The sequence below is a fragment of the Mus pahari genome, chromosome 15 (assembly GCF_900095145.1).
Source record: "Mus pahari chromosome 15, PAHARI_EIJ_v1.1, whole genome shotgun sequence".
In the NCBI taxonomy this organism is placed as follows: domain Eukaryota; kingdom Metazoa; phylum Chordata; class Mammalia; order Rodentia; family Muridae; genus Mus; species Mus pahari.
In genome coordinates, this window is record NC_034604.1 from 67,970,211 (window position 1) to 67,994,293 (window position 24,083).

General features: G+C 46.8%; 1 protein-coding gene across 1 annotated transcript in view; it reads left to right on the forward strand.

Moving 5' to 3' along the window:
• Positions 1 to 12,622, forward strand: part of Acaa2 (acetyl-CoA acyltransferase 2) — a 30,815-nt gene extending 18,193 nt beyond the window's left edge. The window contains exons 6-10 of the mRNA XM_021214716.2: positions 1,147 to 1,322; positions 1,863 to 1,992; positions 7,494 to 7,564; positions 10,455 to 10,609; positions 12,270 to 12,622. Coding sequence (XP_021070375.1) covers positions 1,147 to 1,322; positions 1,863 to 1,992; positions 7,494 to 7,564; positions 10,455 to 10,609; positions 12,270 to 12,354 — 617 coding nt within the window. The 3' untranslated portion in view covers positions 12,355 to 12,622. The remainder of the gene's footprint in view (positions 1 to 1,146; positions 1,323 to 1,862; positions 1,993 to 7,493; positions 7,565 to 10,454; positions 10,610 to 12,269) is intronic.
• The last annotated feature ends 11,461 nt before the right edge of the window (positions 12,623 to 24,083 follow it).

Sequence of the window (24,083 nt, forward strand, 5' to 3'; positions counted from 1 at the left end):
ACACACACATATACCTCAGGACTCTGCAAACATGCATGTACACACACATACCACACACATACAAATGTAGTATTTTTTCCTGACCAACTCTGTTGCTTAAGTGGTAGATGACTCCTGTCCATTCTAATCCTAGAGGTCCTCAGGACGTAAGGGTTTACATATAATCATGTAAGTTACAGCTCTCATCATCTCTTCAGGTTATTGCTGTTTCAGCCACCAAGTGTTGGTTGGCATAGGCAACTTGGTTTAATTGTTTACCTTTTCACCAAAAAAAAAAAAAAAAAAGTTGAGTGCATTTAATTCTATTACAGCCCTAAGACAGCTGTCAGTCTAGCATCTCATAAGGGAGACATATAATAATAATAATAATAATAATAATAATAATAATAATAAATGATAACAGTAATAATTAATAATAACAAAGTCAGAGTAGGAGCTCAGGATTTGGCTAAGTTTTTAAAATGTCTGTTGTGCAAGCATGAGGACCTGAGTTCAAATCCCAAGAACCCACATAAGCCATCTACAGTCCTCATGTTCCCGATGAAAGATGGGAGGCAGAGACAGGAGAATGCCCCAAAAGCTCAGGGGCCAACTGGACCGATATACCCCGAAAAGAAGCAAACGGGGGGGGGGGGCGGGAGGGAGCCGGAGCTGGAGAGGAGGGAGTGTGAGTGTCGGCCTCAAGCAATGTGGAAAGAGTGGTCCAGCACCAGAGGCTGTTCTCTGACCTTGACACCACACACACACACACACACACACACGCACACACACATACCCCCATCCAACCCTGAACACACAAGCCCCCACTCCTACCCACCATGCCCCACCCCCCATGCTCACCACCTCCCCACCTCCATACACAGCATGCTCCACTCATCACACACTATGCCCCCACCCCACATACACACACAAGCCCCCCCACACACCATGCCCCTCCACACACACACACACCACACTCCCACCCCATACACACCCTGAATAGTAATTTCAAAAAGGTCAGGTAGGTATGTTTAATGCTCCAATAAGAAAGCAGTTTGCTAAGGAGGAAGGAACTGGCTCACCCCTAAACAGATCAGAGGTTGACAGACACGACCTCCTGGCATCTTCCTGGAGCTTCCCTCAGATGATGGGCATTTACTGTTTCAGCTAACGAGGCTGGCTACTTCAATGAGGAGATGGCACCCATTGAGGTGAAGACCAAGAAAGGCAAACAGACCATGCAAGTGGATGAACACGCTCGGCCCCAAACCACCCTGGACCAACTGCAGAAGCTCCCGCCAGTATTCAAGAAGGATGGGACAGTCACAGCAGGGAACGCCTCGGTATGTTACTGCACCTGCCTGCACTCTTCCCAGCCTGTTCTTCCAAATGAGTGTGAAGTCTCTTCCAGATGTGTCTAGAAGCTTCCAGAAGCTTCTTAGCCTTTAGTTGTTTAACTTACACTGCTACCATTTACCATTTTGTTAATTTGAGTTTTCATAGTCTAACACAAAATCTTGTAGCTAGGGACCTTGATAATCTGATTTCTTCACCCTTTTGGGAGCAATGACAAGGAAATCCTCCTGGCTTATGTCGCCACTTTTCATACCTCATAGCAATCCTCTCTCACACAGTTCACCAGATGTCCACTTGCCCCGCCTTTTCTGCATACTTTGCTGTGGTCCCTTGGTGAAGTTTTATCCCGTGCCTAAGTGATCTCTGAAGCCCCCTGTCTCACCACTGCTGTCAGTGCCCTCTCTCACATTGCCAGTGGTTCTTCTGCACGGGCCCAGCCCTGTCCTACCCTGTGACTGGCTCACCATTAGCTCTGACCTTGATTAACCAGCTTCTTTACTGGCTAATCTCCTGCTTCTGTTTCTAAGGGGGTGTCTGACGGTGCTGGGGCTGTCATCATAGCCAGCGAAGATGCTGTCAAAAAACATAACTTCACGCCCCTGGCCAGAGTCGTGGGCTACTTCGTGTCTGGATGCGATCCTGCTATTATGGGTATTGGTAAGTTTATCATGAGAACTGTTCTGTGGTATTACTGCAGGGAGGTCGGTTTGAACATTCAGAGTCCTGGGGAAAGTAACCAAATCAAGACCCTTGGGGGATCAGTCTGTCAGAGTATCTTGATGGTGAACTGTCCTACACACAACAGAAAAAAGCAAGACCATGTGAACTGTCATAGGCATACTGTCCGTCTGAGGTATTTAAAACTTGTCACACAGAGGGGCTAGAGAGATGTTGCTGTGGGTACGGGTTCACACTGCTCTTGCAGAGGGCCCACATCAGGTGGCTCATAACTGTCTGACATACCGGCTCTAGAAGAATCTGATTCTCCTGGCTTCTGTGGGCACACACACACATGCACACATGCACACATACACACATGTTCATACATGCACACCCACACACGTGCACCCACACAAACTTACTCATACATGTACACATACACATATCCACAACACTCTGTCTGTCTCTCTCTCTCTCTCTCTCACACACACACACACACACACACACACACATAGGGCATATACACTCTCGAATACACAGACCATATATGTATACATAGTTAAAAATTATGAAAATAAAATGTAAAAATCAACACAGAAAAAAGAGGAAACTGGAGTTGTAGCTCAGTGGCAGAGCCCTTGCAAAGCCTGTGTGAGGCTGAGGTTTGGTCCCCAGCCCCACGGGAAAGGAAGGAAAAAGAATCACACAGTGAAGTCATGAGGCGGACTAGAGAAGGCTGCTCAGGAGCCAGTGTCACAACTCCACAGACACTGGTGACTCTCACGCAGTCCTCCCAGCTCCAGTGAGACGTCCTGGTAAGTGAGAAGGTGGAGGGCTTGTGTGGCTGCAGACCCGAGTGAGCAGAGCCTGGGGCTGCCTCAGAAAGGCACAGTTCAGCTGGCAGCGCTCCCTGGGTCTGCAGCGTGAATGAACTGCGGGCAGGTGTCAGGTGGCTGCCCTAAGGGAGGGGTGGGAACTGTTGACACTTTTCAGGCCAAGGCCACTCATTTGTATTAATAAGAAGTGGGACAGAGATCGTGGAAGCGAGATGGTCGTGGTGTTGTACACAACACGTAATTCCCGCTTTTGGGAAACTGAGGCAAGTTCCAGCCCAGACAGGGTTACATGGCAAGACCCCAACGAGAGAGAGAGAGAGAGAGAGAGAGAGAGAGAGAGAGAGAGAGAGAGAGAGAGAGAGAGGAGGAGAAAACAAAGCACTTTATACTAAATACAGACACTAAGAACTTCAGACAATGCAATTTTTTTTAATTTTTATTTACTCTGTGTGTATGTCTGTTTGTACATGCTCAAGCACCCATGTACAGTTGTGCTCAATTGTGGGTGTGCACACTTAACACCAATGGATATACACACAAATCACAGCACATATGTCAGGAGACAGCTTTTGAAAGTCTGCTTCCCATTCCACCCTGTGGAGTCTGGAGATCCAATTGAGTCATCCAGCTTGGCAGCAAACACCTCCATCACTGACCCCCAGAGGTGAGAAATTTAGTATTCCCTATCAACTGCCTTCAAGGAAAGAAGAATCCAGTTAACTGCTCATTGCAGACATAAGACTCGATGTGTACTGGATGGTTTTGTGTCACCTTGACACAGCTGGAGTTATCACAGAGAGAGGAGCTTCAGGTGAGGAAACGCCTCCATGAGATCCAGCTGTAAGGCATTTTCTCAATTAGTGATCCAGGGTGGAAGGGCCCATTGTAGGTGGTGCCATCCCTGGGCTGGTGGTCCTGGGTTCTATAAGAGAGCAGGCTGAGCAAGCCAGGGGAAGCAAGCCAGTAAGGAACATCCCTCCATGGCCTCTGCATCAGCTCCTGCTTCCTGACCTGCTTGAGTTCCAGTCCTGACTTCCTTTGGTGATGAACATCAACTTGGAAGTGTAACCCTTTCCTCCCCAACTTGCTTCTTGGTCATGATGTTTGTGCAGGAACAGAAACCCTGACTAAGACACCGAGGCTTTACTTCATTTCACTGGTGACCCCAGGTCCCAAGCAAAAACCTACCTTACGGTGTGGATTTCAGATTCTTGACAGAGCCAGAGAGCTTTCTGTGAGCGTGGCCTTTTTTTGACTCCTTGATTTGGTTTTTAAGCTGGATATCAGGATGGAAGGAGGATAATGTGTTGCTGCCGGGTCAAAACTGCAGGTTCTGTTCAGGGGATTCCGTGACGGCTGCCCGGGGAGTTGAGGCAACTCTGGGCTGTGCTGGCAGCCAAGTCCTTCAGACAGGCTTCCTTCCCTCTCGGAAGGAATTCTAGGAAAGAAGCCTGGGATGTTCAGACCTTTTTATCTTTTATTATAGATCACGTTTATGTCAGCAGCTACAGACAATTTTGATACTGCTAAAAAGACATGGGGGTTTTGGTTTTTTTTTGATTTTTGATTTTTGGGTGTTGTTGTTGGATTTAAAAGCTACATATGATCAACAAAAAAGGTTTTGCCTTGGAAATAGAAGGTAACCTGAAAACCGGAACATCTGTGGGTTGAAATGGCATTCATGATGTCATATCCTGGTCACAGCACTGTTTCCACCCGGAGTGTTCCTCAAAACTCACAACCTCTGGGGATCCTGTTGCAGTAGGTCTGTAACCTGAGGTTTTCAGTTTTTATTTCTGATTCCTTAGGTACTTTGATGAGCTACCAAATTCTGTGGTTTCAATCTTTTTTTAAGATTTATTTTTATTTTATGTATATGAGTACACTGTAGCTGTCTTCAGATAAACCAGAAGAGGGCATTGGATCCCATTACAGAAGGTTGCGAGGCACCATGTAGTTGCTGGGATTTGAACTCAGGACCTCTGGAAGAGCAGTTGGTGCTCTTAACCTCTGAGCCATCTCACCAGCCCCGGTTTCAAGCTATTTAATAGTTGTTTTACAGTTTAAAGTCATGTAATAGGGTTGGTGGATTATCATTAGCAGGCAGGTGAACAAAGAAAATGATTTTCTTGCTTCAAATCCCAGGCCTGAATGCTTGAGTGAGCACCACTGTCCACCTCTCCATGCCAAGCATCTCTCGAGGTCAGGTGCCTGAGTCACCGTGCCACCTTCAAGCTTGTCTGTCCTGTAATGTGGGATCCCAGTGACAAGCAGGGAAAGCCATTGCTGAGCTGCTAGTGGGGCTGGCTTGGCAGTCAGTGAGGACAGCAGTTCCTCAACTCTGCACATGTTACCATTGACAACCCCAGAGTAGCTGTAGCCAGGAAAAAGGAGGAACCAGGACTTGGCAGGACTGACAAGGTCTCAGGGACACCCAGAGCCACAGGGATGCCCTCCTCGTGGAGTTTGAGAGGAGGACAGGATGGAGATGGATGGGTGGGCCTGGGACTGAGCTGAACGGAGAGACTTTAACTTTATTTGACTTCATTTTTATAAATGGCTTTAGTATTTAAAAAGACAAAGATCAGGCCAAGAGCCCTCAACCACTCAGCCATCTCACTAGCTCTCACAGAATGTCTTAGTTAACTCTGGAACTCAAAGAGGAGCCAGAAGTCCCAACGCTTTCAATAAGGTCTTGTTTAAGAATGCTACACCTAAGCCGGGTGTGGTGGCGCACGCCTTTAATCCCAGCACTTGGGAGGCAGAGGCAGGCAGATTTCTGCGTTCAAGGCTAGCCTGGTCTACAAAGTGAGTTCCAGGACAGCCAGAGCTATACAGAGAAACCCTGTCTCGAAAAAACAAAAACAAAAAACAAAAAAACAAAAACAAAAAAAGAATGCTACACCATGGGCTGGAGAGGTGGCTCAGTGGTTAAGAGCACTGACTGGTCTTCCGAAGGTCCTGAGTTCAAATCCCAGCAACCACATGATGGCTTATAACCATCTACCCACTACTGGTGTGTCTCAAGACAGCTACAGTGTTCTTACATATAAATAATAAATAAATCTTAAAAAAAAAAAAAAAAAAAGAGCCAGGCAGTGGTGGTGGCCTACGCCTTTAATCTCCGCACTTGGGAGGCAGAGGCAGGTGGATTTCCGAGTTTGAGGCCAGCCTGGTCTACAGAGTGAGTTCCAGGACAGCCAGGGCTATACAGAGAAACCCTGTCTCGAAAAACCAAAAAAAAAAAAAAAAAAAAAAAAAAAGAATGCTACACCTTCCTGAGCCTCAGTAAATAAATAGGAGTGTTCTGGAAGAGTACTTTCTCCAGAGGGGTGTGGCAAGGACCCGGTTATGTCCTAGAGAATATACACATTAGAGTTAACTTAGAGTTAACCTAAGGCAGACAGGCTGGTGTTCTTGAAGGCAGGGAAGTGATTCTCTCACCACCGTCAGCTGCGCATTTTCACTGAAGGGCGTTTCAGCCCTTTTACCTTTATAAGCTAATGTCCCTGGTGTCTCATTCTAGTGGTGAAGGGTCAAGGACATTACACACTGCACACTCCATGCCGGTAACCGATGCTTTACTATTTACACTTCTGTTACTGATCCCAGCCCAGTCCTACAGAGTCCCATTGCAGGAGCCAGGTCTCCACTAGGTGCTCCAGCACTCTTGTCTTCCAGAACCCACCAGGACGCCACCAAGCTCTGTCTGCAGCACTCAGTGGCTTCCCCAGCCCAGCACAGAGCTCCAAATCTTTCCTCAGTCTCCAAAAGACAAAACAACAACAGTTCCAAAGGCCTGAGAAGCACACGGTCAGGTGTGTTTATCACAGGGGCAGCCCTATTGTCATTGCTATGACACAACACCTGACTTAACGGTATTATTAAGGAGTACTCAGAGGAAAAGGGCTTCATTTTGGACTCTATGTTCAAGTCCTTCATAAAGGCCGACTTGAGGCAGCTGGTCACACAAGGTGTGCTAGGTCTCTCTCTTCTCCATGCTAAGACATCAGTAAGTCGAACATTGTGTCAACTACAGTTACCCTGATCTAAATAGTCTCTCATCTTACCTTTTGGGAAAAGCACTGATTCACTAAAACCTACAGAAATATCAACCCATTGCTGGAGGGCAGCAGACAGGGAGCCTTTCTCCTCTCAGAGGCCTGGTTAGGCCCCTTGGCATTTCATGAGCTCTGGGCTGTGTTGCCCCGCCTACCAGCAGCGTTAGAAATGGTTCTTCCCTCAGACACCTTCTCCTGAGATTCCAGGTGAATGGCTATAGTTTCCACCTTCGAACACGTGGTATGCCTGATTACCTGAGACCAAGCGTAATCTATAATGACTATAAATCCTGCATATGGCCCCTTTGGCAGCTCAAAGTCCGAAAACCAGCTTGACTGCCTCACACGGGTCTCTTACCCACAATCAACTGTGGTCAGCTTTTCACCTTTGTCCACTTTCCTACTATGTGATCATTTCTTCCTTGTATAGTACAGAAGGGATTTTGTTCTGTGAGGTAAGCTCTAACTGTATAAACAGGCTGATATCATGGTCCATGCACTTCAGCCTCCTGACAGCTAGGAGTGCAGTCATGCACCACACACCTGGCTTAAAGAGAAAAAATGACCTACCTGTGTATCTAATGACTTTATTCTTATATAGGTCCAGTCCCTGCTATCAATGGGGCGTTGAAGAAAGCTGGGCTCAGTCTTAAGGACATGGATCTGATAGACGTAAGTGTTTTTCTTTCATAGCGTGCATGGCACACCTTGGTATCTTGCAGCTCTCCCTGTTTTAATACTGTTACGTTTCCCACACTCTTCACCCACGTATGTATTGACTATGCGTGTTGGTTTGGTATGTCCTCCCACTGTATTATAAAGTGTTTTGCCCATTTTTTGTGATCTGTGTGACCAAGCCCACTTGGTCAGTCAACAGATTCTCCAACCCAGGAGTGAGGATTAAAAAGAAAAAAGACAATTAGACAACGTTGTAGCATGACCCCAGGCGGTTCCGAGGCAGGTTTATTTTTCCCCAATCTGCTTTTATGCCATTTTAACTATGTGCCAGTATTAAAGTCGAGCAGTACAATGAGGAACAAGCAAGACAATAAATAAATAGTCAAGGAACAAGCAAGACAATAAACAAAGTCCCACAGCCGCTCCAGAGACCACGGTTTTGTAAGGGCTTATCAGGATGATCAAGATATCAGAGCCTACTTCCCTGTCCCATCCCAAAGTCATCTTCTTAAAATCAGATTCTTGCCTGAACTTACTTCCTTGTCATTCCCTAAGGTCAGATTCCTGCCTGAAGCCCATTTCCTTGTCCTTGGCCAATGTCAGATTCCTGCCAAGTGGCCCCCAAAGGCTCTCCACATCTGTGTCTTGTGTGCAAGCGTGTGCATGCGTGTGTCAGCACAGGATGATGTTGGGCATCTTCCTCTATAACTTTCCAACTTACTTTTTTAATATATTTTTTAAAGCTTTGTTTCATGTATGTGAGTACACCGGCACTGTCTTCAGACAAGGGCTCTCACTGAACCCAGAGCTCACTGGTTTGAATAAACTGGTCAGCGAGCCTAAGGACATCCTCCTGTCTCTTCCTCCCCAGTGCTAGCATTACACAAAGGTGCTGCTATCCCCAGCTTTTTTACAGGGTGTGTGGAGAGCTAACTAAGGTTCCTAAGCTTGCACAGGGTCAACTGAGCCACCTCCCCAGCCCCACTTCCCGTACCTCTGAGTGAGTCAAATGCTCTGATTTCTCTTGTTAAACTCCTGGAAACATCTTAGAACTTCATAGGATACAGTCAGGTCACGCACTGTTCACTCACATGTGTGCTCTGTGTGCATGCTAAATACATGATCCATACTGAGCTACACCCCTGCCCCAAGAGTGCCATTTAAAAATGCTAATAGCAGAACAAAGACCTTAGCATTTAGCATCATTAAAAGATGGGATCCAGCTTAACCTCAGCCCTGGGGAGTTCCAGGACAGCCTGGTCTACACAGTGAAACCACCTAAAAAACAAGCACAAACAAATAAATAAAACGTCACGTTAATGCTAATTATTAAGAGGTCAGTGAAGAAATTCTTAATTATGGACAATAGATGTTTCGTATTTGGGGACCATTTGAGACTTAGAGATAACTACACTTGTGCTATGTAGCATTAAGAAGCAAAATAATGAAGGGGATGTCAAATTAATAGAGGACTGGGCACATGACTGGCTTTCTCTGTGATAAGCCCTTGCGCTATAAACCAGGTTTTAGGAAAGATAAGTATTTCTCCCATCCTCAGTTTCTTTCAGCTCTAAGCCTTGAGAGGGCTGCTTAGTTACCATTTTTAATCAGCAAGCCACCTCTAAGTCTCCGACTTGACACTTAGCCACTGCACTAGAGCCACACTGTGCAGCTTGTGCTCATACCTGGACTTACAGACAATCAGGACAGAGCTCGTCCCACTATTCCCGGGCTTCTGGAGTCCACTACCAGGGCGTAGTGGAGAGCCCAGCTTAGCTCCTTGAGAATCACTATATAAAACAGCAATAGTGGTGATCTAACATGGATCAGGCCCCATCATGGGAGAGTAAAACACCTAGTAGGGAAGAGAATGAGATCGATTTGATCCCCATGCTGTAACAGCTGCCTCCTTCGCAGTGCTCCTTATAGGATTCCTGAGCAGAGACCGCGTGAAAACGCAATGCTGGGAACTCATTTCAGCCATTCTCACGAGCAGCCGGCAATGTGGACGGCGTGAGCAGTACTGCTGGTGTGAACAGTACTGAGTTCCGACTGCACCTTAGGCTATGGCAAGGGTCCTTGTCTACCAGTGTCTTCCTGCAAGGAGGGCTCTCTCAGCACCAGATAACAATAGTAGCCACTTAGCCGCACTCACTGTGTACCAGGAAATACACAAAGGCACCGACTAACCATAACTTTATTTAACCTGGAAAGTGACTTAAACTTTGTTGTGGAATTTCAAGTGTAAAGAGGGTATTATATATATGTATGTGTACACATACAGACACACACAAGGGCACACACCTTAATAAATGATCCAGCAGAGACTGGAACCTTCCACCCAGCTCTCTACAGGATCTGTGCCCTCTACTGTGTACCTATTTATAAGAGTATTGCACTTAGCATTTCTTTAAGGAGTGCATTTGATCTGAAGTATCACTTAGTAAATAGACAACTCTATTTATTTATTTATTTATTTATTTTTAAGAAGTGTGTTTTGCTTATAAAGCCCGGGCTGGCTCAGTTCGAAAGAATTAGAGGTGTGTGCCACTGACCACACAGTTCTGTGTGTCCATTTCTAAACCCAAGATGGTTTGCAGAAGAATGTAGTTCTATAGACCTTAAACATGATTACATAAACAATATTACTGAAAGCTGCCCTTGTGTACTTGCTCTCTCTCATGTACACTATAGCACACTTGTAGGCATGCACACACACACCCCTCTGAGGATCTACCATCTTTATATGGAGTGATTGAAGATGAATTTAAACAACATCATGAACTAAATAGGAGGAGATAGGAAATGGCGGTCAACATAATTAGATCTTTTCGTTACAAACTCGCTTGTGGATAACGATCCTGTGGGCTCTCTCTGTTCTAAGGTGAATGAAGCTTTTGCTCCTCAGTTCTTGTCTGTTCAGAAGGCCTTGGATCTTGACCCCAGCAAAACCAATGTGAGTGGAGGTGCCATTGCCCTGGGTCACCCGCTGGGAGGATCTGGATCCAGAATCACTGCACACCTGGTTCATGAGTTAAGGTACTCGCTAGAAATCATGTATTTTAAATGTGCCACCTGGGGGGGGGGATTTATATCTTTATTATTTCATGTGTATGAGTGGTTTGCCTGCAAGTATGTACATGTACCATGTGTGTGATTGGTGCTGCACCATGCAGAAGAGGAAGTTGGATCTCCCGGGACTGGAGTTCCAGATGGTCGTAAGCTGCCACATGGGTGCTGGGGATTAAACCCAGGTTCTCTGGAGGGGCAGCCAGTGGTCTTAACCACTGAGCCATCTCCCCAGGCCCCAGATTTGGCATTCTTTTAAATAACAGTACGTGAGCTTAGGCTTTCTCAGTACGATCCCATGTTTCTCCCTCTTCATATTCCCACACTGGTTCTGATTAGGAGACTCTGCAGTGGGTGTTGCAGGTGAGCTGGCCAGTTCGCGGTGGCCCTGCACTTCTGAGTTTGCTGTGCTCACTGTACAAGCACTCAGGAGTGCTCAGAGGGAGCCACGCACATCGGCCACCCGGGTGCCAGCCTGTGCCTTACAGCGAGGCCCCGCTTCTGTGGCTCTGCATTCAGTGTCTGCAGCAGTAGTAAGACAAACTTACGAAATAAGTCAAAACACTGAGAGGGTACAGACCCAGATGCCATTGTTTAAGGACGCTGAGCAAACTGCCAGTCTTTGCAAGCTGAGGTTTTACTTCGCGGTGACCTGGGTGTTTGGGACTCTCCAGTTTGGGTAGAAAAGCTCTTGGCTTTGTACACTTGGGACCATTTGGTTCTGTTAGGAGTTGAAAGCAAATGGACTGTGTGAGACTGCAACCTCACTTCAGCCTGTTAGGCAGAGCCGGGGCTCGGAATGGCAATCTGTGACTGATTTGAAAAACAATGTTCCCATAATTCTCAAGGTCATTAGGTCAAGGCTGGGGGATGGAAGCAGACCGGCTAATTCTCACAACTGGGACATGATCCCTTTCTTTAATTACCTGCTCCCTCAGCAGACAAACTTCAGTAGTTACATTTACTCTAAAGTGACACAGTGTCGCCTCCCCATCTCCCCTCCCCTTCCCCCATCTCACCACGCCCATTGATAAATGACCTCCTGCCCTGGCTGCTTCTCCTTAGCACACTGTGTTTCCCTTCCTCAGTCCCCAGTGCCCTGTCTCGCGCGCGTGTGTGTGTGTGTGTGTGTGTGTGTGTGTGTGTGTGTATGTGTGTGTGTATGTATGTATGTATGTATGTGTGTGTTACATTTTCTCATTTTTTAGTAGTAATATTTAGCTTTCTGAGTTCTTTCATCTATTGTCACCGGAAACCAAAATTAAGGATTGTGGAAGGGACTTGAAAAATAAGCTAGTTAAGAATGAATGTTTTATTTTTCGTTTTTTTGTTTTGTTTTGTTTTGTTTTGAGACAGTGTTTCTCTGTATAGCCCAAGAGTGAATGTTATTATATATATAATTTTACATAATTTTACATTACTGTGGGAGTGTCCATGTGTATGTGGCAGGGGTATGCACATGCCACACAGCATGCGTGTGGAGGTCTGAGGACAGCTTGCAGGAGAATGCTTCTCTTCTTTCATCATGTGGGTTCTAAGGATTGAATTTAAGTTGTCAGGCTTGGTGGAAAGTTCCTTCCCGCTGAGCCATTTAACTGGCCCCAGTAGTGACTTTTGTATCCTTTCTTAGGCGTCGAGGTGGAAAGTATGCGGTGGGATCGGCTTGCATTGGAGGAGGGCAAGGTATTGCCCTGGTCATCCAGAACACAGCCTGAAGGGCTTACAAGCACACTGGCCACACGCACTGGGCCAGGCCACGGAACACAGGAGACCTTCGAGTCAGCCCTGCTGAGACAGTGATTGCATTTGACCAAGCCGTAATGAGGCACGAGGCATTGGGTTCTGTCTACTTCATACCTGCCTGACGTGTTAAAAACACCATCAGAGGCCTTAAGAGAAATGGTACCTTTGTCAGTAGCCACCACTGTATGCCTTCCATGAAGTAATTACAAACTGAATAAATGTTGCCTTAACTCCAGCTAACCTCTTCTTGTTGGATTTTGTTTTTTTTTTTTTAATTACATAAAATGTCTCATTGTACTGGGTTTAAGCGTGCAGTTCAGTGGCATTGAGGACACTGACAGGACTGTGCCAATAGCGACACTGCCCAGTCAGGAGTCTTTCATCTTGTACCGCTGACACTGTTTCCATTCTTTTGTTTTGTTTTGTTTTGTTTTTTTAAAAAAGATTTATTTATTTATTATATGTAAGTACACTGTAGATATCGTCAAACACTCCAGAAGAGGGNNTCAGATCTTGTTATGGATGGTTGTGAGCCACCATGTGGTTGCTGGGATTTGAACTCCGGACCTTTGGAAGAGCAGTCGGGTGCTCTTACCCACTGAGCCATCTCACCAGCCCCTGTTTCCATTCTTAAAACGTGTCATTTTTATGTGCATGTGTCCCTGTGTATGGGCATGTGTGTGCAGGTGCCCTCAAAGAGCAGAAGAGGGCATCAGATCTCCCGGAGCTCAAGTTACAGCCAGTTGTGAGCTGTCCTCTGTGGGTGCTGGAATAGCACTCTGGAACTCTCAATGAACAGTAACTGCATTAACCACCGAGATGCCTCTCCAGCCCCCGTTCCCATTTTAAGAAATGATTCTCCAGTCCCCTCTCACAGCCCCGAGAAACCACCATTCTACTCTCTGTCTCTGCATGCTTCCCTGCTCTGGGAAGCGCATGTGAGCGAACCCACTGTCCTTTCATGACTTGACTATTTCAGTTAGTGTAACACCTTCAGGATTTATGCTTGTTGTAGCATGTGTGGGAATTCTATACATTTTTAGGGCTAAATATTCCTTTGTGTGTGTCTTATCTAGCCATCACCAACTTCACAAATGCTGGGGCACTGTCATCAGTTAAAACCCAGTACCACTCTCTCCCTGGCTCCAGGGCCTACATGGAACTGCCCCCTTGACCTTCCTCATAGACATCTTACGCGTGCCTTGCTCAGCAGCTGTTCTTAGACCCCACTTATGTGCCTCCTTTGAGTTCCTCTTAGTTCCAGAAACCCCGGGAATCCCTTGGACCCCACTCTCTCCCCCACACAGCAGTAAATGTTGTCAAGTCTTCTGGAGGCATATCTCAAGACTGCTGGCCTCAAGAACCTCTTGCCTGGACTACTGTGGTGGATTGAACGAGAATGGCCCCCATAGGCTTCTATGTTTGAATACTTGGTCCCTAGAGGGTAGGACTGTTTGGAAAGGATTGGGAGATGTGGGTTTTTTGGAGGAGATGTGTCACTGGAGGTAGACTGGGGTGTCAACAGCCCCTTTCCAGTTATCTCTCACTGCCCTGCCCTGTGCTTGTGGATCAGATGTAAGCTCTCAGCTGTTTTGCCTGCTGCCATGTACCCTACCATGATGGCCACAAACTCTAAAACGAGAACTGTGAGCCCCCCCAAAATTAAATGTTTTTTTTTTAATTAGTTGCCTTGCTAATGGTGTTCTGTCACACCAATAGAAGAATAGTAGCATCTACCATTCCCAAGAGCTCCTACCTCCATTTTTGTCTGCTTTCACTCATTCTCCAACAAGCTACCAAGGTCACTGTCTATGATGGGTGTTCCTGAGACTTCCTTTCTCAATGCAATTAATATAAATCTCTTTACCTTAGCCTCAGGCAGATTCTTCAGGCAAGGGCAAAAGTAGCCACATTCTTCACCAAATTACCACAACAACCATCTCTAGGCCACATATTGAAATTCTTCTCCACTAAAGCCTCTTGGGCCAGGTCTGCACAGTTCACATCACTCTCAGCAACACAGTCTTCCATACTCCTACTAGGATGGCCCATTATGCCCCATTTATACGATTCAACTGCTTTCCAAATCTAAAGTCTCAAAATCCACATTCTTCTAAACAAAAGCATGGCCAGGCCTGTCACAGCAATACCCCAGTCCCTGGTACCAACTTCTGTGTTAATTAGGGTTTTACTGCTGTGAACAGACACCCCGACCAAGGCAACTCTTACAAGGACAACATTTAATTGGGGCTGGCTTACAGGTTCAGAGGTTCAGTCCATTATCATCAAGATGGAAACATGGCAGCATCCAGGCAGACCTGGTGCAGGAGGAGCTGAGAGTTCTGCATCCTCATCTGAAGGCTGCTAGGAGAATATTGACAGCTAGGGCAGCTAGGATGAGTTTAGAGCCCACACGCACAGTGACACACCTACTACAACAAGGCCACATCTAATAGTGCTAGTCTCTGGACTGAGTATAACCAAATCATTACAGTCATCTTTTAAATGTACATAGTAGGAGACAGACAGACAGACAGACACACACACACACACACACACAGCTTAAACCCTGAAGCAGCTTTCTGTCACACCTGGGATAAAATCTAGACTCCTAACTTGGAGACCCACACTTGGAGCCTCTCTGTCCCCAGGATGCTCTGGCTCCCTGAGCGCCAGTCCTACCTTTTGTCTGACCACATTCCACATGACTTTATGCTCTGGCTCTTGGTGTCTAGTTGCTCTGTCTAGATTGCTCTATTTTCTGGCCCACCAACCCATAGGCCTACTCATCCTTAAATCTCAGACTGGCTCTCTGTCCCTGTCCCTGTCTCTCCCTGTGACCCTCCAACTGTTAGGAGTTTGTATTGACCTCCTAGTCTCTCTTCATTCTCTAGAATGCATGGTGGGTGGACGATGTTTGGAGATGCTGTAGCTGAAAGAAACTCGGTCTTTTCTCAGCGCCACCACACCATCCAGATTTAGGAAGATTTGGAAACTTAGGACCCATGGGAAGCCACAGTTATGGGTGCACAGGTACACACCGGAAGCCACCTGGAGGCTGGGGCAATTCTGGTAGCATGTGTCACCAGAGTATCACTTAGGCAGACATCAGGTGACTGGGAAAGTTGGTAGGAGGAAGCAGAGCTTCTGGCCAATTGATGTTGGTAAGTGTGGACATTGGTCAGGAAGCATGGACTGAGGCTGCCCTTCTCACTGACCAGGGTTCCATCAGGCTACTGCAACGTTCTGAGGAAGGGAAAGCCCACAAGCCGCTCCCATTAAAACACAGTTTTTGATATAATGTGTACATAAAATATATAATGGATATGTTTATATCTTAAACTAGGTTAAGCTACTTGGACTGACAATGTTCCCCTCAAGAACAACAGACTAACAAAATCCCAGTGTTGGGCAGGAGAGACCCCTCTGATGCTTATGTCAAAGCTAATTTACATCTAAGGAATTCTCCTGAATCAACTATTTTCTCCTGTTGAACTTTTAAAAGGTCTCTAGAGGCGCACACATCACACTGGCGTGAGTCCAGTTAATGCTTTTCTTTACTTCAAAATGCATGATTCATACTGCACGATTGATTTCCTTTTCCTTAAGTAGCCAGAGTTTGGGGATTTTTTTTTTTTTAATTTTGAGTTGCTATTGTCGCAGATCTCTCAACCCTTCATAATCTTATTTTACGCCTAGCTTTTGTTCGGTAAATAAAAAACGAAATAAAGAGATTAAAACAGAATTGAAAACAAAACAAAACCCAACACATTTTTGCAGGAGGGCTGAAAAGAGATTGAGACCCATTGCCTTGAAAGCACACAGGAAAAGCTAGTTAAAGGGCGATGTACTTGAGGGGGGGAGAGGGGTGGGGGGGCAGAGAGAAGGAGCGCTCCCGATGTGGCTGTACACACCCACCAAGCTAGCAATTGGGAAGTGAAGGCAGGAGGGTCGTGGATGTTCAAGGTCACCACCCTTGGCTTTGGAACAAGTTCAAGGTGAGCCTGCACTACAGGAGACCCTGTCTTGGGGGGGGCAGGGGGATGGAAAATGAAGTTGCCCCAGATTATTCAGAAGTAGTCAGGGAGCCGCCCTTACCTGGTTTACCTTCTGCCTCCACAGAGTGTCACAGAAGTATGTCTGTGTGTCTGTTCATGCCCACATGTGCCTGCACCATCTCACGGAAAGGTGGGTGGGGGACTGAGGGAGAGTTCTGAGGTGTTTGTTGCCTGGCTCTGGGGATCGGCAGGACGGCAATGAGGTGATTATGAGCAATGAACCTTTAGCATGCTGTTGACGAGAGCTGGGAGGGAGCCAAGTGTGTCAGAGGTTGGCCATAGGATAATTATAGCATTTATCAGCCAGCCCTTATCACTTCTGAGAGGTGGAAGGGACCGTCACACTCGGGTAACAGGTATAAAGTGGCATGGTCCCAGGCAAACCAGGACACAAAGATACCCTACTTCTAATTAAGTCCAAGTGTGTTACCGTGACGACTCAACCTCAGCTCCAGAGGACTGAGCAAGTACATTCCTTGTGTGCACTGGGTTGGGTGGACGTTGTCGGCCGGGGTAGTTCTGCCAGGGTGGTGACTTTTGAGCAAACAGTTGGGAGAGGAGCAGAGGGAGAGGGACAGCCAGGGCACCGCCTGGGGCTTCGAGGGGGCCATTGTGTAGAGCAGTGGGCTGGGTATATAGTGGAGGAGATCGGGTAGCCTGGGTACCCGTCAGGCAGAGCCTCCTAAGTCATCGGACTTGAGCTTTGCTTTCTAACACAGTGGGGAGCCACTGCAACCTTTCCAGTAGAGGGGGAATGGCTATCTGAGGGTCGCTCCTCTGAAGTTCACTGGTGAGGGGCAGAGTTGGGAGCAGGGAGCCAGTAAGGAAGTGATTGCAGTATCGGGGACAGGGGGTTGTGTTGACATCAGATTCTAGAGGCAGTTTGAGGTAAACCCTGGGGGATCCCTGGGGGATCAGTTGGCTCAGAGGAGAGTCTGGGCTGACTCCTGGGTGACTTCTCTTAGCTGCCTGTATGTGGAGCAGGTTTGGGGGTGGTCAATAGTCTAGGTGAGTCGTTAAGCAGGCTCTGGGGGGACTTAGGCTAGGGGTTGGTAGAGAGTTAGAGATGGAGATTTTGATGTGAGAGACTGGCCTTAGGTGGGACATGACCAGGTCCAAGTACTCTCATCATAGACGAGACATCAACAAGGAACGAAGGGCAGCTGTCCATCCAGGGACACGCCTCGGTGCTCAGGGAGATGTGGAGGGCAGAAAGAAGACCTCTGAATAGGAGTGTGCCCTGAAAGGGGAAGCCATTGTTTTGCTGCTTCTTCGCCTCCATGGGGGAAAGGTTTGTAAACTATGTTGAAGAGCAGGAATGGCCTGCACAGAACACAGAACAGACAAGTCTCAGGGTGTGAACAGGTGTGTGTGTGTGTGTGTGTGTGTGTGTGTGTGGTGTTTAAGTTCTAGGTTTTCATAATCCAAGAAAACAGTCCGTTTGGACTGGCTGGAAGCACAGGGACACCTCCTCTAGGTGGCGCTCCAGGCTTGTGCTCCATTCTCCCTTTCTCAAGTGTTATTTCTTAGTAGGCAATGCAGCTAAGGTGGCCAGACTGCTGTCCTGAGTCCTAGGCACCAAACAAGAAAGAGAGCCAACCAGTAAGGACAATCAAGGAGGTCAGGCGAACAAGTGTCCCCCCAGAGCTGATAGGACCGAGCCTCTTAGCAGACTAAAGGCCCTAGGTAAAGTGGAGGGCTGCAGAACACCAGAGCCAGGGAGTTAACCCCCTGCCTGTTCCCACCAGCCAGGAGCTCAGACAAGGTGGCTGAGAAGAGCTTTCAACAACAGAGGGGATGGGCAACAGTCATGGGACCCAGTATCATCTCCCTCCCTCTCACCCCTGACCCCTCCATTTTATGATTCTTCAGGAGCCTGGGCGTTCCTAATGTCAACAGGGATTACAGGGCACCAATTGTCTGCCTTCTTCACTTGCGAGCTGAAGCCAGTGAGGTCTGAGAGAAACAGATGGAACTGAAGCCAAGTGGGGGTTGGGGGCATGAACCTTACTCCTGCCTTTCCCCAGGGAACCAACCCCAAAGACAGGAACCTCCCTCGCCATTTATGTAGCTCACGAACCCTGGTGCCTCTGGTCATAGAGGCTCAGTGGAGAAGCAAGCGTGTATAGTTTGTAAGAATGTGCACTTCCAGGAATGCAGCCAGCGTACGTACAGGACAAGTCACCACATCTGTCTGCTCCGCAGTGGCCCCTTTTCTCACAACTCCCCCATTCCCTACTCAGAGCAAAGGTGTGAGATAAGGTCCAAGGCCAAGCATTGGCCAGGACTTTGAAGCCCAGATACAGATGTTCCAGAAACCTGAAACTATTGGAGAAACCAGGAGCCCTGACAGAAATAAAATGTGGGGCTGGTGAGATGGCTCAGTGGGTAAGAGCACCCGACTGCTCTTCCAAAGGTCCAGAGTTCAAATCCCAGCAACCACATGGTGGTTCACAACCATCCGTAGCAAGATCTGACACCCTCTTCTGGAGTATCTGAAGACAGCTACAGTGTACTTACATATAGTAAATAAATAAATCTTTAAAAAAAAAAAAGAAATAAAATGTGGGCTTGTGCTTTGGGTGTGCAGGAAGGGAACATTCAAGCCAACAAGATTAAGTCATAAGGGGGGCTGGAGAGATGGCTCAGTGGTTAAGAGCACTGACTGCCCTTCCAGAGGTCTTGAGTTTAATTCCCAGCAGCCACGTGGTAGCTCACAACCATCTGTAATGGGATCCAATGCCCTCTTCTGGTGTGTCTGAAGACAGCTACAATGTACTCACATACATGAAATAAATAAATATTTTTTTTAAAAAAAAGTAACCCTTTTAAAATAAAAGGTTAAGTCATAAGGGAACATGTACTACCATAAGAAGGCTTCTGAATACAGACAGACAGATAGACACATACACATCATCATCATCTTCAGATTGTCTCCAAATCGCAAAGTCTAACAGTTCCCCAGGAACTGAGGCCAACAAGGCAGAGATGAAACCCAACCTCATGATATAATCACATGCCGGGGGTAGGTTCTTTCATCCAACCATCAGTTGGGGATGAGGCCTGCATCTTCCAGGAAGAACTAGCAACACACAGCCTTGCTCTCCACCTGCCCCCACCCCTGTTTCCATACATCAGGTCCTTGCCCCAACTGCTCTCTAGCTGCCTTATAGTTCAGAGGTCCATGCAGATCCGCTACCCTCAGAGGAAAGCATCTCTCAGAAGGGAGAAATGCACTCTCACATGCTTCGTAATGTGTAGAATGTGTGTAATTCCCATCGGGGCCTGGACGTCACAAGGTGGCTGTTACCCTGCATTGGGTACATAGAAACGACAGGCCTCCACTGACAAGTCATGGCTAGGGGCCTGATGTCTCAGCGCTCATCTGTAATTTCAGCACTTGAGTGTCTAAGGCAGGAGGATGGTCAGTTCAGTAGTTCAAGGCCAACCTAGACTATATAACAAAACCCTGTCTCAAAAGAAATAATAATAATAATGTAAAAAGTAAAAATGTAAAGCAAACATAAATAAGTTCAAATCGAAAGATTACTGGCTGAGTGGCAAGACCACATGACAGAGGACTGAATCGTGCGTGTTGACATGCTAAGTCACCTTTAAAGACATCAGATTACCTTCTTTATATGGAGACCAAACATGGTTTTATGGAATAGTACCACAGGAAGCAAATACTTCGGTTTTCTTTGGGTTTTGAGACAAGGCCTTTTATAACATAAACTGCCCTCAAACTTGCCATGTACCTGAGGCTGGCCTTGAACTCCTGACTCTACCTCCATCAAGCGCTGGGATTACCGACATGTATTATAATTCCAGAGGGAATAAAGAGTTTTTTGTTTTTGTTTTTGTTTTCCTAGACAGGGTCTTACTATGTAGCCCTGGCTGTCCTGAAATTCCCTTTGTAGACCAGATTGGCCTTGAAATGCATAGAGATCTGGCTGCCTCTGCCTCCCCAGTGCTGGGATTAAAGGGTGTGTGTCACCGTAAGTGGCTAAAATGAACAGTCTTAGGAGCGGGAAGGTTTCCACTTTTGTCTATGAAGAGTGGATGAGAAATGCTGTAAACTGCGGTCTGCTACCGTAGGTGCAAAGCTACATCAACAGCTGGCAAGCCTGTGTGCTCAACACTGTGAAGAAAGAGGTCAGATCACACGCAGTGTTCTCGCCACATGAAAAGGGATATGAAGAAATGTCTGGAGGTAATAAATGCACATTTATCACCTATCATTAAGACCTATCATTAAGATGATGACTTTAATGACATTTGCCTATGCCCGGTCTTGCCAAATGTGCGCATTAACTATTTGGTGTAACTGTTTGTATATTAATTATACCCCCATTAAAGTGGAAATATTTCCTGTCATTTTTTCATGATGATGTGTTTCACATACATGTATGCACACATGCCTGAACTCACACATGCATGTGTGTGGGTGTGTCTCTGGAGGCTCTGGAGTTGATATCTGAAATCATTCTCAATATCCCACTGCTTCATTGAAACAAGGTCTCTCAAACCAACTCAGAGCTTACCGATTCGCCTAATCTTACTAGTCAGCTTGCTCTCACTGTCCCCCCACTTTCTTCCTTTTTTTTTCTTTTTATTTTTTTAAGATTTATTTATTTATTATATGTAAGTACACTGTAGCTGTCTTTAGACACTCCAGAAGAGGGCGTCAGATCTTCTTACGGATGGTTATGAGCCACCATGTGGTTGCTGGGATTTGAACTCCGGACCTTCAGAAGAGCAGTCGGGTGCTCTTACCCACTGAGCCATCTCACCAGCCTGTCCCCCCACTTTCTAAGGCAGGAATTGCAGGTGGGCTGTTATGCTCACACCATATTTATGTGAGTTTTTGGTAAACCGAGTGCCATTTCTCAAATTTTCACAGAATGCACTTTGAATCCTGGGACATGTCCTCAGACCCTCTGCTGATCGTCTTCCTCAGAAGTCCAAAGGGACACCATTGCCTCTCCAGGACAGTTTGAGTACAGGATCAAGAGGACGGAGTCTGCCTCTTAGTTAGGTTGCTCATCGGGAGAAGAAAATTCTCTGATGGAAACGACTTAAAAGTGAGGAGGTTTATCGTGGCTTGTGGTTTCAGGGATTGTGGGATGTGTGACAACCCTGTGGCAGCAGGCATGTGTAAGAGGGGACATCCCACATTGCAGCCAGCGGGTTGTTTCCATCAGCTCTTTCTTTATGGTAACAGGAAAAGTAATCGATGCCCAAACTACCTGAGAAGCCCTGCCTGGAACACCTATATCCACCCATTCAGTCCAGCACAGCACAGCTTCTGTAAATCACTGTCAGTGTCCAGGCCGAGGAGGTGGTATGGTGGGGTGGGGTGGGGTGGGGGGAATACCTCAAACCTCTGGGATTCTTCTTTTAACCTCAGGCTGAGCGTTCCAGCTCAGTCCACCACCACCTTGTCCTCTGGCATTAATCAAATAATCGAATTGATGTCAATTACACCTTGCAGGCTGTTTACTCTGTGGGATGCCATTCCCCAGTCAGTCAGGGGAAAAAAGGGGAGGTGGGGCTTCTAGATAACTGACAGGCTCAGCCAGCCCTGCAAGGATTAGGAGTTGACAGCAATGCAGTGGAGCCCCACACAGCCTGACACCAAATAATGACACCGAGTGCTGCCAATTTGCCAGATATGCCCTGCCTCTTTATTGCCTTACTGGCTCTGTGTGGTGATTAAGACAAAATATTGCTACTATTTGTTGACTCTAGAAACAGACTTGTGGGACAAGCAATCTCTCTGAACTTACACAGCTATTGATAGAGCCACCCAGGAGTATAAAGACTGAACACATGAGCCTGGAGAGACAGCTCAGTGGTTAGGGCACTGGCTTACTTCCCAGCACCTACATGGTGGTTCACAACCATCTGTTAACTCCAGCCCCAGGAAATCCAGTGCCCCTTTTTTTTGGCTCTGTGGTGCCCAGACATATGGGCAGGCAAAACACTCATACACATAAATAATAATAAAACACTTCTAAAAGATTGAAAATACAATTTTTTAAGAAATGTCAGCCGGGCGTGGTGGTGCACGCCTTTAGTCCCAGCACTTGGGAGGCAGAGGCAGGCAGATTTCTGAGTTCGAGGCCAGCCTGATCTACCGAGCGAGTTCCAGGACAGCCAGGGCTACACAGAGAAACCCTGTCTCATAAAAAACCAAAAAAAAAAAAAAAAAAGAAAGAAAGAAAGAAATGTCTACAGCAGCAGACATTCTGGCTAATCCATTAAACAGTGTGTGTGTGTGTGTGTGTGTGTGTGAAGAAAAAAAAAAAAAAAACTCACAGGAAGGAGGATAAGTCAGCTTCCAGATGCGCTCCCAGCAGCAACTGGTGCACAGCAGAGACAAAGTGTCCAGGAGGAAAGAGCGGGTGATCCAAGCGAACCCCACCCAGCTGAGTTGGAGGGAGAGTTAAAAGACTAGAGATTGAATTTCCAGGCATAAAATGGCTCACGTCTAAGAGGCCTCCTGGAAAATGAACTCGGTGATGGAGCCCTTGGATCTCAAGGACAAGTCAAAATAGAGAGTCCTGTGACTCCAATGACTGGGGAGAACCGTTTCCACACGGGAGGTGTTAGACACAGGGGGATTGAGAATGCACAAGGAAATGCTGACAGAAGAAGAAAGCAGGATGTGCGCACCTATGGGCCAGTCCCTTGTCACCCCTAGATATAGCCAACCTCCATGCTGTCCATGGGGACACACACTTAGGACACAAAGGCAGCAGGCTCGGCGGTGGCTTTGCTGGTATGGCACTTAACCTTGCACATGAGTCTTGGGGATGTGAACTCAGGCCTTCATGCTCATAGGTTACAAGTACTTTGCCTGATGAACCCTAGCCTCAATAATATTTTCTTTCTTTCCTTTAATATTATTATTATTATTATTAATGTTGTTGGTGAGACAGAGTTTCAAGTAGCTCAGATTGGCCTTGATCTTGCTAAGTAGCCAAGGATTGCCTTGAACATCTGATGCGCCTGACTGCTTGGAAGCACAGGCATGGCCACCTCACTGGTTCTATGTGCCTTTGGGGATCAAACCTAAGGCTTTATGCAAGTTAAGCAAGCACGCTAACAACTGAGCTACAGCCCCAGTCCCAATAAACAGTTTTAATAACAAAGTTTTTACATTTTTTACTGATCCTTTGTGAATTTCCCATCACGCACCCTAACCCCACTCATCCCCCCCATCCCTCCATTTTTGCCCTCTCTCCATTGCAACCCTGCCCCCCTCCACAAAAAGAAAAACAAACAAAAAACCCCAAACAAAATCTCACTACGGAAGCTTCATTGCGTCACACTGTACACCCCTTTTTTACTCAAACAGCTTTACTTGAAAATGTTCATTGCAATGAGTCCTTAATTCTGCTTTGGGGCTCTGCCTTCTGCTACACTATCAATACCAGATCCTGACTGGGACTCTTCTTAAATATTCCTTTGTTGTACACTGCTGTGGAGATCTTGAAGCTTTGGACCCACAGGATCCTTTCACGTGCTCCAGCAGTTCATAGATGGGGTAGATGTTGGGGTGGATGAACTCAAAGCTCTGGGTAGTAACTGAGTTGGTCAGCCCACCAGCTCTCCTGCTTTGTCCAAGTGAGGGGTGG